This window comes from Phalacrocorax aristotelis, chromosome 2, assembly GCF_949628215.1.
Source record: "Phalacrocorax aristotelis chromosome 2, bGulAri2.1, whole genome shotgun sequence".
NCBI classification, from domain to species: domain Eukaryota; kingdom Metazoa; phylum Chordata; class Aves; order Suliformes; family Phalacrocoracidae; genus Phalacrocorax; species Phalacrocorax aristotelis.
The window spans coordinates 12377253-12391396 of NC_134277.1; the positions used below are offsets into that span (position 1 = coordinate 12377253).

General features: G+C 38.1%; 1 protein-coding gene across 2 annotated transcripts in view; it reads left to right on the forward strand.

Annotated features, from left to right (window-relative positions):
• The window catches only part of WDR37 (WD repeat domain 37), a 50284-nt gene that overhangs the window by 32359 nt on the left and 3781 nt on the right, over window positions 1-14144 (forward strand). For both annotated transcript variants that reach the window (XM_075082405.1, XM_075082406.1), the window contains 3 exons: window positions 290-431; window positions 12385-12519; window positions 13190-13304. In XM_075082405.1, the coding sequence (XP_074938506.1) occupies window positions 290-431; window positions 12385-12519; window positions 13190-13304 (392 nt within the window). The remainder of the gene's footprint in view (window positions 1-289; window positions 432-12384; window positions 12520-13189; window positions 13305-14144) is intronic.

Here is a 14144-nt window from a genome sequence, read left to right on the forward strand (position 1 = left end):
TAGCGAAATTTTAGTTCTTGCGAAATGCTTGTGCTGTGTTCATGGCATGTATTAAGTATCAATAACCTATCGCTACTTAATAATCATGTGAAGTGAGTAGTGGGGATTTTTTTGCTTTTAAATATAGTTCTAAACTTTTACAGCAGTAGTAACATTAGCATTTAGGATGATTCTTCTTCTTCTATTGTTTGGGGACAAAAGAAAAAATCATCAGCATTTCATTCCAAATGTATATGGAAATGAAAAGTCTTATTTTCATTACCTTACATGTTCTCATCTGTGATTGTAGGGCATGACCAAGAGCTAACACATTGTTGTACACATCCCACCCAACGTCTTGTGGTGACATCATCACGCGATACAACCTTCCGTCTGTGGGATTTCAGAGATCCTTCTATCCATTCTGTGAATGTCTTTCAGGGCCACACAGAGTAAGTGACAGTTCTTTCACAGGTTTTTACAAGTTCCAAAAGTACAAACGTATTCAGTTGCTAATCTGAACAAAACTGTTCCTGTGCTCTTTTTGAGGTACTAAGTTCATTCCCCTGTTTTATGAGACTGATTTTCACAGAAACCCCTAACTGTCCTCCTTCAAATGTAACACAGCAGTACTTAATTTCCAAAACAGCAGCCAGGGCTGTTGGTGTGATATTGCTTATATGGTAAGTCTAGATAAAACTCCTTACAATTAAAGGTAATTTAAGGTATGAGGGTGTTTTGGGCATTGGTTATGCCTGTAGCTTAGCGGTGTTGCTGAATGCAGTTGATCGAGCAGATTGCATCTGGTTGTCATGATACTCAGTGTGAAATAAAGGTTATGTCTTTGGAACCAGTGGGGGGAAAAAAAAGGCAAGATTAATTTTCACTCTTTAAATTAAAGCTTCTGATTTGTACATAAAATAAGAAATTAAAATAAGAGCACTGATTGCATGTTCTGTCAAAACAGTGGTTTTGGTGTAACATTTTTAGTTGCCATTTTAGGCTTTAAGTTTTTATACTGTTGAATATGGGCAAATGTAGTCATGAGAGTCTTATGTTACGGTGTTGACTTACCATTCCGTTAATCAGAGCTTTGGTACGTGGAAAATATAGGAGTAACTTTGCTTTCTTGGGTAAAGTATTTCAGATTTTTTTAAGATTTTGGAATGTTTGAACCTGACTGTTTTCAGAAACAAATTTCACTTCCTGACTTCAAAGAAAAGATGATCGTTAGTCCTAGCTCAAAATGAAAACAACAAATATTTATTCACATCTATTTTTTGTTAATTCAAACGTGTAGTTTGCATTATGACCGAGTTTCAGTATCTACTTTCTCATTTTCCCAGCTGTTGTCTAGCCTATGTAGAAAATAAAACCTCTTGAAGCCCTCCCACTCTGGGTCCCTCAGCTTGATAAATTTGGTGCATGAAAATCATCCCACATAAGCAGCCATCTCTGATAGAAGAATAAACTTAATTTTGTGGTTGCATTCTATAATTGCTTCATGCCATCTTTTTTTGTATTCTTCTGTTGCTTTTTCTAGAATGACTTGTAAAAGTCAGAAGGTTTTGTGTCTGTTGGTGCCTCAATTTTTCTCTGAGGTAATTGTCGTCCCAGGACATGTTTTGCAGAGGAAGTAACATGACTGACATTAGTGTTTTTCCATATGTACGCCGAAGCCAAGCGATGTTTATCTGGGGTGATGGTGTATACTGTAACAGGTGTTAGCTGGTATTTTGGCCTCTATCACTGAGACCTACAAACTATCAGGGAGTGTATTTTTTTATCAATGGAATGGACCCTGAGCAACCTCCTTGGTCACTCTTCTTCCAGCTTTAAATTGTCTTCATATTTGTGTTGTATCGTCTGTCTCCATTTTGTTCTTTGAATGTATGAGTTTTTAGTATTGACATAAGCTTTTTCACCAAATACACTCGTAAGAGTCTCAAAGCTGACTTTACTGTTTAATGGATATGGTTGTTCAGCTCTGTTTTGTTGAAGAGATGAGTCCGTTACGGGAAGACGAGTATTTCACTGAGGAATGCAGTCAGAGCGGAGATGGGAATTCGGCATTTTGCAGTTGAGCCATACTTTGAGTGATTTTATTTTTGGTCCATTATTGTACTGCCTATTGGCAAAATATTTTTAAACTGCTCTCTGATCAACACTGTAACAATCTTCTCACATTAAGCAGCGCAGAAGAAACTGTTTCATCTGTTGACCGGAAAAACACACAAAATATTTTCTTGCCTTTCCTGAATGTCTGTTTGAATGATTTGCAAAGTTTTTAATACTTTGATAGGCTCTTGGAATCAGTTCTGTGAATTGGATGTTAGTCATTAATGACGATTATTTAACGTCCTCAGCTGTAACAGCCTCTCCCTCAGCAGTACCTGCTGAATAGCTGTCCAGAGCTCTGTTTTTTGCCTTGTGTATTTCACTAGGTCAACTTCTAATGCATTAAACCAACCTAATTAGATGCCAGACATCTCGAGCGTGAGGCCAACATACAGTCTTCATTGCATTGTAGCCCCCGAAATCTTATTCCACCCCGGTGCTCCTCGCGAGGGATCCGGCCCGTGACGGGGTCCCTGCGATGCCCGGCTCAGGGTTTAAGTTCCGTTCCCTGGCGCGCCGCTGGCGCCGCCCGGCCCCCGCTCCCCTCCGCAGCCGAAGCGGGGCTGGCGGGCCGGGCCGCCGCTGACGCCGCCGTCGCGCCTTGTCGCGGAGCGGAGCGGCGGCGCCGGCGTCACAGCCGCGCCAGCAGGTGGCGTCACCGCCCAGCCGGCCGCGCGCGGCTCCGCCGCACCCCCCAAACCCGGGCTGATGGAGCCGGGGGAGTTAGTTTTGGGGTGCCGGGGAGGGGAGCGAAACTGTAAACCCGCTCGGGAGTGTGGGTGTTTTGTTCCCTGCCGTGTTAAGCTTTGTGTCTGTTTGAGTACTAAAGACGGGCGGACAGTGTAATTTCAACTTCCTTTTTAGTAGCCTTAATGAGTTAGATTTAAGCTTTAGTCAAAATGGCACCTTATCTTGGGGAAAAAAAAAACAAAACACAAACAGAATGATGCTGATTTGTTGAGAGACCAAAGAATCCTGTTATATGCAGAGGGTGATTTTGTAAAGTGAATTGACATCTGAAAACGGAAAGCAGTTGCCAATCGTTGCCTTGTACTATAGTGATGTTCTGTCAAAATAGGGGTGGATGTATACCAGCTGTATACATACATAGTATGTATGTATACAACGTACTAATGATGTATTTTAAGTAAGCAGACTAAGAAATTGCCTATTATTTTGGTGTTCTGAGCATGTAACTACTTGCTGTATTTAAAGTGGAATATTTCTTATAGTCTATTACTGTGACAGGGCAACAAAGTAAATTCTCCTCCAGTAAGGCCACAAAGAATCTGTTGTGATCAGTGTATCTGTCTCAAGCTTCTTGCATTGATGCCTGTTTTGAATTAGGAGGGAATTTTAGTAGAATTGCTGACCATATGTTAGGTTGTTCCAGTGATAAAGATTTCAACTTAGCCCTTGGTAAATTCTGTAAGTTGCTCATCCCAGTGTTTAGTTACCTGTTAAGGTACCGGTTAAACTCTGTGTGCCTCCCTAGCCTGAGTTTGTCAAACTTCAGTTTCTAGCTGCTGGATTTTATCTTGAAGAGTTTTGTTTCCTATATTAATAGATACTTAGGTGGTGATAAAAGTATATTTTCTTCTCTACAAATTAACAGTTCTTTTTTACAAGTTATCTATTTTGTCTCAAAGTGTGTTTTCTGATATATTTTGACATATATCCACAGACCAAGTTTAGCACATCGGTAGTACCTTTGCACTTCAAGCCTGTGTTCGGCTGAGTCTTCAAAGTAAATTCAGGTCTTTTTTAAAGCTGCATCTTCCTAGGGAAGTTTCCAATGTAAACATTGCTTGTTTACGTTTTTGTTATATGTGACTGTTTTAGTTCAGGACATGACTTATTTGCCTGTGCCCTGCCCATATAGTGATAAAAATGTCACGTTTTCGTTTAGGTTTGCCATGCCCCCAGTTCATCTCCCTTACTTATCCTCTACTGATTGAAAAAATAATGAGATGGTGTGGAAATGAGACTCATTTTTGCTTAAATATAAATCTTTATTATTGTCTGATTTTGTATGCGCATGAATAGGAATTTATATTACTAGTGCTGTTAATCCCCAGTCACATACTTTTATGATATGTTTAACAGAGCCCTGGGAAAAGGTTACATCTGTATTATCATCCAGACACTTACTTGTTGCATGTTAATGAAATTGACTTCCTGAGTTAAAGCCTCCAAAAATTATATTGGGGACTCAAATTCCAACACCTTTTTCCTAGCAGATACTGTTCTAAAATAGATGTTTGATAATATATACAACCAGCTGTTCTCCTATTGAGAAATTATTGAATTTAGAGGTTATTGGTTAGAACTCTTCAAGTTGAACTAAGGTGGTGCTCTGAAGAGCAAAATGCTTCTGGCATCTACATGGCAATTTTCATTCCAGCTTTACTTCTATTTTTGTTTGCTGACCCCTGCACAGACGTGTCTTGTCGGGGCTCTGAAGGCCATTCTTTTTCCAACGTGGTGACCTAGCTGAACAACTCTGGCATTGACATGCTCTTGCATACGTGCTTGATGAGTTTGTCTGTCTTAGAGCTCTGTGTGTGCTGAGGTCTATCTTGACGTGCAGAGCCTTCTAAAATGTTCATGTTGGAAATCTTTACCATTTGTAGCTTAAAAAACCTAATCTTAGTCTTGTACATGTCCAGTCAAGTGCTTTACAGATTTCATACATTTGTTCAGACAGTTCAGTAACACTGGAAACAAATAGATATCTTATTGCCAGCAGAAAGCTTATTAGCTAGTGGTTTCATATATGTCTTTTAAACTATGCACTGCTTTTGCTATATATTTGTAGTATGTTGATGCTTATATGCAGCTGAAGAGTTACTTGGTCGATATTGAAGTGTTTTGTTTAGTGGCTGTCAAAGGTACACAGTGGGTGGGCACATATCTCTTGAAATGCTTTAATTTCTGCAGGTTTTCCAAGTCTGGACTTGCAAATACCATCCCTCAAAGAGTAAAATGTTGTCTTCAGAAGCAGCTTTGGGTTGCTATCCTTCAGTGAATACCCTTCGTTAATGCTTCTTTATTGTTCAGTATACAGTTATGCATCAACTTGTCATGGTGATTAAATGCATTTTTGGCTTAAAAAAAAAAATTTGAGCAGGTACTTTTGACCTAGCCAGAAAAAATGTAAAGTTTGTTTATGACTTCTCAAGCATACTGATCTTTGTAGCTGGATTGAGCCAGTGCATCAAACATAAATGTGCATTAGCTGTTGAATCTCTGTGTTACTTTCTGGGCAAACTCAGAGGAAAAATTGCTGAAAGTGGATCTTATGGTGTTTCTGACAAAGAGCTGAACAAGGTGGCTTTATAGCACTTTCAGAATTTAGCATATTCCTTCTCCCTTCACTCTGGTTATGTGGCTATAGGAGGTTAGAAGGGAAAGTTCCTGTTCATTTGCTGTCTGTACATCTCTGAATATGCAGCTATATGGCAAGTTGTGCTTCATCCTGAGAACTTTGAGACTAGAGAATTGCAAATATGTCTTGCTGCTTCAACTTTTCATCTTCAAACTCCTACGTTTGCTGAAAAATCTGAATTAAAAAAATGTAAAAATACTTAAGTGGCAGCTGATTAGGATGCTGGGCTGCATTCTGACATTTTGTGAATTGGGAATTAATGTCAAAATGGCATTCTCTATCAGGAGACTAATAATTGCTTTAGTTTTGTGGACACTCAAGTTTGCCAAGGTCAGCTGGCTTTCCCAGATTCTTTATTCTGCAAGATTTAATTCTCATACCCTGATATGTGTCTGTCCTGTTCTTGAAAGGCAAAGTCATGGCAGGGGAGAAATGCCTTCTCTTCAGGCAGCAATGCCATTAGACAACCCTGTTGGAAAGTAGTCTTAGTCTAGATATACCCAGTATTACAAGATCACTGTTAGGTATTCTTATTCAGCCACATTTTCTTGGTGAAGCTAAAGTATATCTAGATGTAGTTCTACAAATGCAAGTTTTGCACCTTTGACTAAAAGCTGTGCTAGGAAAGGGAGTCTTTTGTGCCAAACAAAACGTCACAAGTTGGATGCTGTCAGTGGAGTTCCACCAGTTTAAGACATCTGTTCTTTTCAAGATAGTCCTGTTCTTGCTTCAGCTGTTAATGCCATCAGTGATGCTTTGTCTACCATTTTTCTGTTATTTCTAATCGAAGAATGCCTTAGGCATTCACCATCCAGCTTCTGCAAGAAATGCAACATTCTTCTGATGAAACATTCAGTTTTCTCCCCAAGCCTCACGGATGAACTAGAGGATTCTGATATTACTGTTAATATTCCTACCTTGTTCTATCTGCTGTGGTTTTTTTTCTCTTGCATTTCATTGAAAACAGGCCCCAGATTTGCCTTTCAAACACTGTTCTGATCTCACATTTGCATGTTGCATATTCTTTCAATGAAGATTATGGCCTGGACTTTAAGCTCTAGAGTTAGCTTTTTAAATTTTGTGCTTCTAAACATGTACATATAAAAGCCTTTTGGTTTACATTTATTACATACATGTGACAGAACATGTTAAAGTTTCAACAGTTTTCTTAGAGTTGTTAGTAGCCTTATTAGCTGATAGCTCAAGCATCCAGGTTTGAGTTTGTCTCATTTCCCATGTTGTTATCTTCTTTGTGAATCTGCTTCAGGATAGACTAGGGCCAGCATGTTTTATGTGGCTACATCTCATCCAAGTTACCTGTCTTTGCTCTCTTGCACAGCTTGAATACCCCATTTTCTATTCTAACCTTCCCCCAACCCAGTACAGTCATGGAGTTGTTGAAGTGCCGAAAAAGACATTCCAAAGATTATATTCTTTGATAGTCTTTTTCCTTTATGTTCTTGAACCTTTTCTGTTGTCATTGGCGAACTTCCTCATGGTAAAAATGGCTTCCTAATTAATAAAGAAATGTAAAAAATTGAATAAACTACTCCTTAAGCTACAAGAGTAAGTGCTTAAAATTAAAAGCCCTGTAGCTAAAAGAAAAAAAAAAAACCTTTAGGTGTTTTATTTTGGGGAATAGGGTATGTAACATACAAAGTTTGACTGTACTCCGTGTTAGCCATTAGAGTTTTGTCAGTCACTTTAAAAGAGTTGCAGGCCATAAATCTGTATCCAGTTGCTTGAGTGCTTTAAGCTTTACTGCAATAGATGGAAAGAGTCTTGATTCAATTCTTGAATGCACGCACTAAAAAGCGCTATGATTTTTTTTTCAAATGACCCACAAAAGAGCATAGCCAAAGGCCTTTTTTTTGTATCCTGTTGAGTAGAGCATAACGTTTCATAGCGTGTTGTCGTTCTAAAGCTTACATAACACGTGAAGCAGTACTGTGGGGATAAATGGACCTTTTTTATCCCATCATAAATGTAACAAAACTGATTTTAAAAATATCTGCACCTTAACTAATTTACTAACTTGCCATTGAGTAGTTCTCATAAAAGCTAGTTATTGTTTTCAATCCTGTATAATTTTATTATTTTAAGCTGGGTAGTGAGAAAAGGAGATACTGGCAATTTTCTCTAAATGTCATGAAACACATGTCTCCGGAATAGACGTTGTTGATTTAAATGCTAAAAAATGACTGTTCAGTGCTAACAGTCATCTCTGAATTCCCCCCATCCCCGTTCTGTGTTAATTCTTTCATGGTTTGTTCTTACCATTTCTCAGTTTGGAGGAAGAAGCTCTGCTGATATTTGGAGATAAATCTGCAAACAGACTTTGGGAATTGTATGGGTAGCTTTTCCTGGAATCAAGCGCCTTTAGTACTTCTGAAGCCTGAGTGCACAATCAAGCATGGAGGTATTGGTGTGCTCCTTGCCCAGGACTCCTGGCCAATGCCATCGCCCTTTAAGATGGGCAAACTGTTGTCTTTATCTGGAGGTTTTAAACCCAGGTCATGGCTACCCCTGAGACTGCAGACCACTCTGTGTGGGGATACATACACTTTGTTACTCTAAAAGAAAGGAAGCTCTTGTGCAGGAAATGCTGTCCCAAATAGAGCTTCCTTTAGGTTTTGTTCCTGAATTTTAGTACTTAAAGTGAGAGAGGCATATTTGAGCACTCAAATTTTGCTGTTTAAGTGCGGTTTGGTGTACATTGAATAAATTTATCTGAAAGCTCTGTTTTAGTCCATTTTCTCCAGAACTTCATCCCACACACAGATTAATGCTTATAAGTAGACGCCTTTTCACAGGCACAAAAACATCTTGTCTCCCAGTGTTCAGTGGTAAATCCCAATATAGGTTGCAAATCAAAATGGAAAGAGCAGTGTTAACTTTTGTTTTGGTGCATTGCCAGTAAGGGTTCTGCATCAGCATTTCATGGTCCAACATTTTCAACATTTTTTTTTTTTTCTTTCCTTCCCCTATGTGTGAAATTTCAGCAGATTGTTATGCAAAACAGTTTTGTGTCTCAGTGTGACTGCGGAGACAGCTGTTCGGCCTAATGAGGAGTGCTAGCACTACAGTATTTCTGTTGATTGAGACCCACGGAGGGAGCAGGATGTTCGAGGCCAGGCAGCGGTGTGTGGTGAGGAAGTGCCACGCTGTCAGCTGGAAGTACACGCTCGGCTGCTCCCTATGACAAGATAAATGAGTTTTGCTGGGGTTTGGCAGAGGCTGAAGCTTTTCTGGAGAATAGTTGTAGCACACCAAACTCCCTATGGGACCCACGGTTTGAAGTGTCATAAGACTGCTGCTTCTTTGCCAGTTTTTTTTTTTTTTAATGTCCTACAATACCTGTCATCTTTTTGAGTTATTAAAAACCTAATGTCTTCTACCATTCCATTAACATGGGGTCTGATGATCTTTTGTTGACACTTTTTATTAATTTAGCCAAGGGGATGATAACCACAGTTTTAGCTGGGTTAGAACAAACCGAAAGCTAGTATAAACAGAAAGCAAAACTAGCCGCATGAAAATACAGGAAAAAGTATTTTAACTTTTGTGATATGGGTGGGGTTAGGGAGGCAATACTTTTGAAAGGTAATTTGTATATTGGCTGTTCTGTCAACTTCTTTCTTCCCACACAGATCTTGCTTCCCTTTCTTCTCACCTACCCTCTTTAGTTGGATTGAAATCCTGTTTCAGTTTATAAGTAGGAAGTGGCCTTTCTTCTTGTTGCTATTTTGTCTCTCTTTAAAAACAAAAACAAAACAAAAAAACCCAACCCAAAAAACTGGATGAGATGCATCTCTCTCACCTTAAAAAATGCCCCAGCTTGGAGAAGCAGAGGAGACAAAGCATGAGCTGTAGTGCATAAGAAAACCTATGAGCACAGCACTTGCTCATGTCTTCTTAAGTCAGTAGTGTTGTTCTTGAATTTTTATGTTCTTGAATTTTTATGTTTAAATATTGTCAATATGTTCCACTTAGAAAACCAAAACCAAAAAACCCCATCCGGTCTTTACTCAGATGACAATCAGGTGCTGATAACCCTCCCCAGATTTGTCAAGTTTGTGAGAATGATACTGCTTTTGGCCTTCCTAGACTTGGTGTTAAGTTACTTAAAACTTCTGGTCTTGCAATCTTATTTTGAAAATGAGATGTCCTTGAGAATTGAATCAAGTGTATCTATAGGTGCATCTGTAGGACTGTTATGCAGTACATCCGTATACTGTTTGCTTTGAAACTGTGGCCAAAATTCTTTATGATAAACAGTGGGTTCAGTAAGAAGTGCTTTTATATCTAGCCTTTGAATTCAAAGCTCCTTATGGAAAAGGCTGTTTTCACAGTCATGCGTGCTTGCAAATTGAGCATATCCCAGCCTGCAGTACCTTACAGTGATGACATGTTGGGAGGGTAGGCAGAGGACTAAGACCACTAAATGCCTTTAAAGATGTCACTGAAAAGAGCCTGGTAGCCTTCCTTTTGCCTTTCTATCACTTGCCCAGTCGCCAGAGAGAGCTACAGCAGAATTTCGTTGCATTTTTATTTTACAAACCTTTTCTTAGTGTACCCAGTACTATCTGAATGAATAGTTAAACTGAAAATGGTACAGAAAAGGGTTTTGGTTTTGAGTCTTTTTGTTTTTACAGGAGCAGTAAAGGGTCGAACTAACCTAGAGTTGATGTTCTGTTTGCATGGCGTTAGTTTTGAATGTTTTCATTTGAAAATTATAAATCTAAGAATGAGAGAACTTTATGTGGCCAAAGAAACTTAACTATGTTTGACAGTGATAAGTGATAAAGGAGAGCGAATATGAGATCAAAGAAGCTGGAAAGCTGTTTAAAGTTGTGAAAAAAAGCATCCAAAATTGGAGGGTTATTTTAAGACAGTTTCACAACATATTCCAACTGTAATTGGAACAAAATGTATGATGGGAAAACAGATCAGATTTGTGTGTTGGCAGCAGAATACTAAAATGCTGTATATTTGCTCACCTGGAGCTTTTCTATGATTTGAATTCCTTATACTGTTGTGTACAAGGAAGTCTTCCAATGTGCGTGCAAAGTATGGAGATTCAATCACAAATTTTAAACTTAGAAACGTTGTTTAAATGTGCTACAGCAGTGTAGAGTTCAGTGAAAATCTGAAACATTTTGCTGGAGTATTTTGCAGCTTCTATAAAGAACTCTTGAGGAGAGAAATGCAGACGTTGGTAAGTTTAATGGAGGTCAGGCTGGTGGAAGACAAGTTCGGTGCTAAGGACATACCAACCCTATTCTGCAGTAACTTGGCTGCGTGAATGAGTTTTCTTCCCAAATGTGAAGGTGCCTGATGAAAGAGACTCATCAGTTGTGGCCCTCATGTATGTTTTAACTTTTTGACTTTTGGTTCATAAGGTCCAGAAGATTAGGCGAAGACCTCTTGGTTCTTATTGTGATCATCTCCCTGGTAGCTTAGCTGCACTCTAATAATGCATTAGGAAACTTGGTATCATGAATAAAGTTGGGCCTTCATCCTAATTAAAACTTAATTTGGTGTCAATTTAAATTAAGAGGCTTGCATAAACTGGTCCATTGTGACCTGGCTAGTGCTAATCTCAATCAGCAGCTTGGATAGGACATGAATTCAAATTTCTGCAGAACAACCAAAGTGACAGTAGCAACTGACAACCTAAATTAAAATTACTAAATTCTAAGAAATTGATGTGCATGACCCAAGTTACAAGATAGGTCATTAAGTCAAATCTGTAGAAACAGAGTTGAGAAGCCTTCCCTAATGATTTTAGGGAGAGACAAAAATGCTTTGTTAGTACATTGTGTGGGCAGAAAATAACTGGTTTTGAGTTGGGAATTCATGCAGTACTAAAATTAAAATAGTAGTACAAAAGCTTTAATTGGTTAATATGAAATAATACGTAAAAGATTTTTTAAAAATCAGCTCATTGTAAGAACTGTTCATTTGAGCTCAGCAGTATATACTGTTCTCTGAAAGTATAAAATACAAAGAGAATAAAATTCTAAAATAAAATCCTGTATATAATCTCTTCTGAAAGTAATATGTTGCACTTCCAACTACTAGAAGTATTCTTGGGGGTCTTTCTCTGGCTGCCCTTGTGCATTTATAGACCTAATGGGTAAAATTTGAGGAACTGCCTGGCCATTCTTCTTACTATTACTACTTGGCTTTTTTTAATCTGACTCTCAGAATTTAGCTACTTGTAAAATAGGAATAGAAATCACAATTAGAAATTATTAGATTGCTGTAGCTATTGCTAGTGGAGTTATACTGGAAGCTCTGTGTATGTATTACAGCATATCTAGGTGTATGTACAAAACAGCTTTACCTACATTTCAGATAGGGATTTTGGATCTCCTCAGTCTGTGCTGTGAATGACAAATACCTGAAATAGTTCTGCAGAAGTCTTTGGATGGAAAGTGCAAAAACTTGACTACTGGTCTCAAAATACTTGAGAGAAAGGATTGTACTGTATGCTGCTGATTCAGTTGGTTGTCTGATAAGTCTACTGGACATTAATACAGAACTTAAAAAGTAAATTGACGGACACTTTTAGCTCATATTAGGATCAGTGGAATATGAGAGATGCCTCCAGAGGGACTCTCCACTGTTGGCCTTCTTTTCTTACTGCTTGGGCCAGTCAAGCCCTATATACCTTAAGTGACACAGCTTTTTGTAAGACTCTTTTTCTTTTTTTTTATTCTAAATACCCACTTGGAGTTTTAATATTTTGGGTTACTTTGTTTTTTTTTAAAAAAAGGCAAATTACATATGTTTAAAGGAAACATGGGAACAAAAAATAGAACTTTAAATCGGATACTAGTTTAATAAAGATCTTTAGAGGTTGATGCCTTTCTTTTTACTCTTAATTCTTTTAGCACTGTGACATCTGCAGTTTTCACTGTGGGAGACAATGTTGTTTCTGGTAGCGATGACCGTACTGTAAAAGTTTGGGATTTGAAAAACATGAGGTCTCCTATTGCAACAATCCGTACAGATTCTGCAGTCAATAGGTAAGCGGATCTCTGAGTTACTATTCTTGTTAATTTTAGTTTTCTTAATTAATTCTTTATTCTTTCATGCATGGGAATGGTTCAAAGCTGTACTGGGGAGGTTTAGACTGGGCATTAGGAAGCATTTCTTTACCAAGAGAGCGCTCAAACACTTCCTAGAGAGGTGGTCGATTCCTCAAGCCTGTCAGTGTTTAAGAGGCATTTGGACAGTGCCCTTAATAACATGCTCTAAGTTGTGGTCAGCCCTGAAGTGGTCAGGCAGTTGGACTAGATGATCGTTGTAGGTCCCTTCCAGCTGAAATAGTCTATTCTGTTAATTCACTGAATAGACATTTAATGTTAGTCACTAAAATTAAAGTTGAGATTTATGAGATTTTGAAAAAGGTCTGAAGTGGTTTTATAAAATCCAGGTGTGGTCAACATTAATTTTCAATAAATAAATCATATTCTGAGATTTTTTTAATACAGAATGAAGATGTTAAGGCTTTTTGAGCATCTAGTACAATAAGAAACACCTTAATGTTGTAATATTTTTTCTTTTTTCACTTGTGAATTCTAATCAGGAAAAATTCAGCTGTATCACTTCTCATAAGCTTAAACTTGTACTGTCAAGTTCCATTTGCCAGGCTCGCTGTTTTGTACATAACCTACTTTTGTCCCTTTTGTGCAGGATTAACGTGTGTGTGGGCCAAAGAATTATCGCCCTTCCACATGACAACCGACAGGTTAGATTATTTGACATGTCAGGAGTGCGATTAGCACGCCTTCCTCGCAGTAATAGACAGGTAACTGAGTATTTATAGCCTTAAAGTATGTCTGTTCTTTTGTACAAGGTTAAGACTAGGATTTGGTGTCTCTAACTTAAAAGCTGGACAAATCTGTTGTTGTTAGTTATTGAAAATGATCAACGTGGAAGTAACATATTTTGAATTTTTTTATTGGAACTGGAAAAGATGTTTCAACTGGATTTCATCATCATTTTTCTCCTTACTAAAATGAAACTAATGTCTGTCTTCTCTATGAAATGGAAAAAATGTGTAAGAGCATTTCAAACGTGTTTTAATGTCTTGATGTGGATCATGTCAGAGAAGTGATGCACTATGAGGTCTGATGTTTGGGGGTTGTTTTTGTTTGTTTGTTTGGGTTTTTTTGTTTGTTTTTTGTTTTTGTTTTTTTTTTTTTCAGTTACACTGTTTAATTTGTTATATAAGAAACATAAAAGGAGAAAAGTGGGGTCAGTTTTGTGAGCTCCCCTTGTATGCTTTGGTGATAAATTATTTTTTCCTTCCATGCTTATGCACACAAATTGTTGGTATTTGGTACCAAGTACTAAACCATCCTTGCCGCAGCCATCAAGTTTTGTGGTGCTATTCAGCATGGCGAGCATCACTAATGGAGCAAGTTAGACTAAGTGCAATTAATTGGATTATGCCTCTTCACCAAGCTTTTTTGGGTGGATTCAGCAGCTCTTGACAGGACTTAGGAAGGGGTTTTAAGACGTTAGTGTTTTTTAGTCTTTTTCTAGTTTAGGTGGGTTTTTTTGGTCTATAGCCTTGATTTTTCTTTTTTTTTTTTTCTTCTTCCTTAATATTTCTGTTCAGGCTGACACTATTGAAATCATTGCA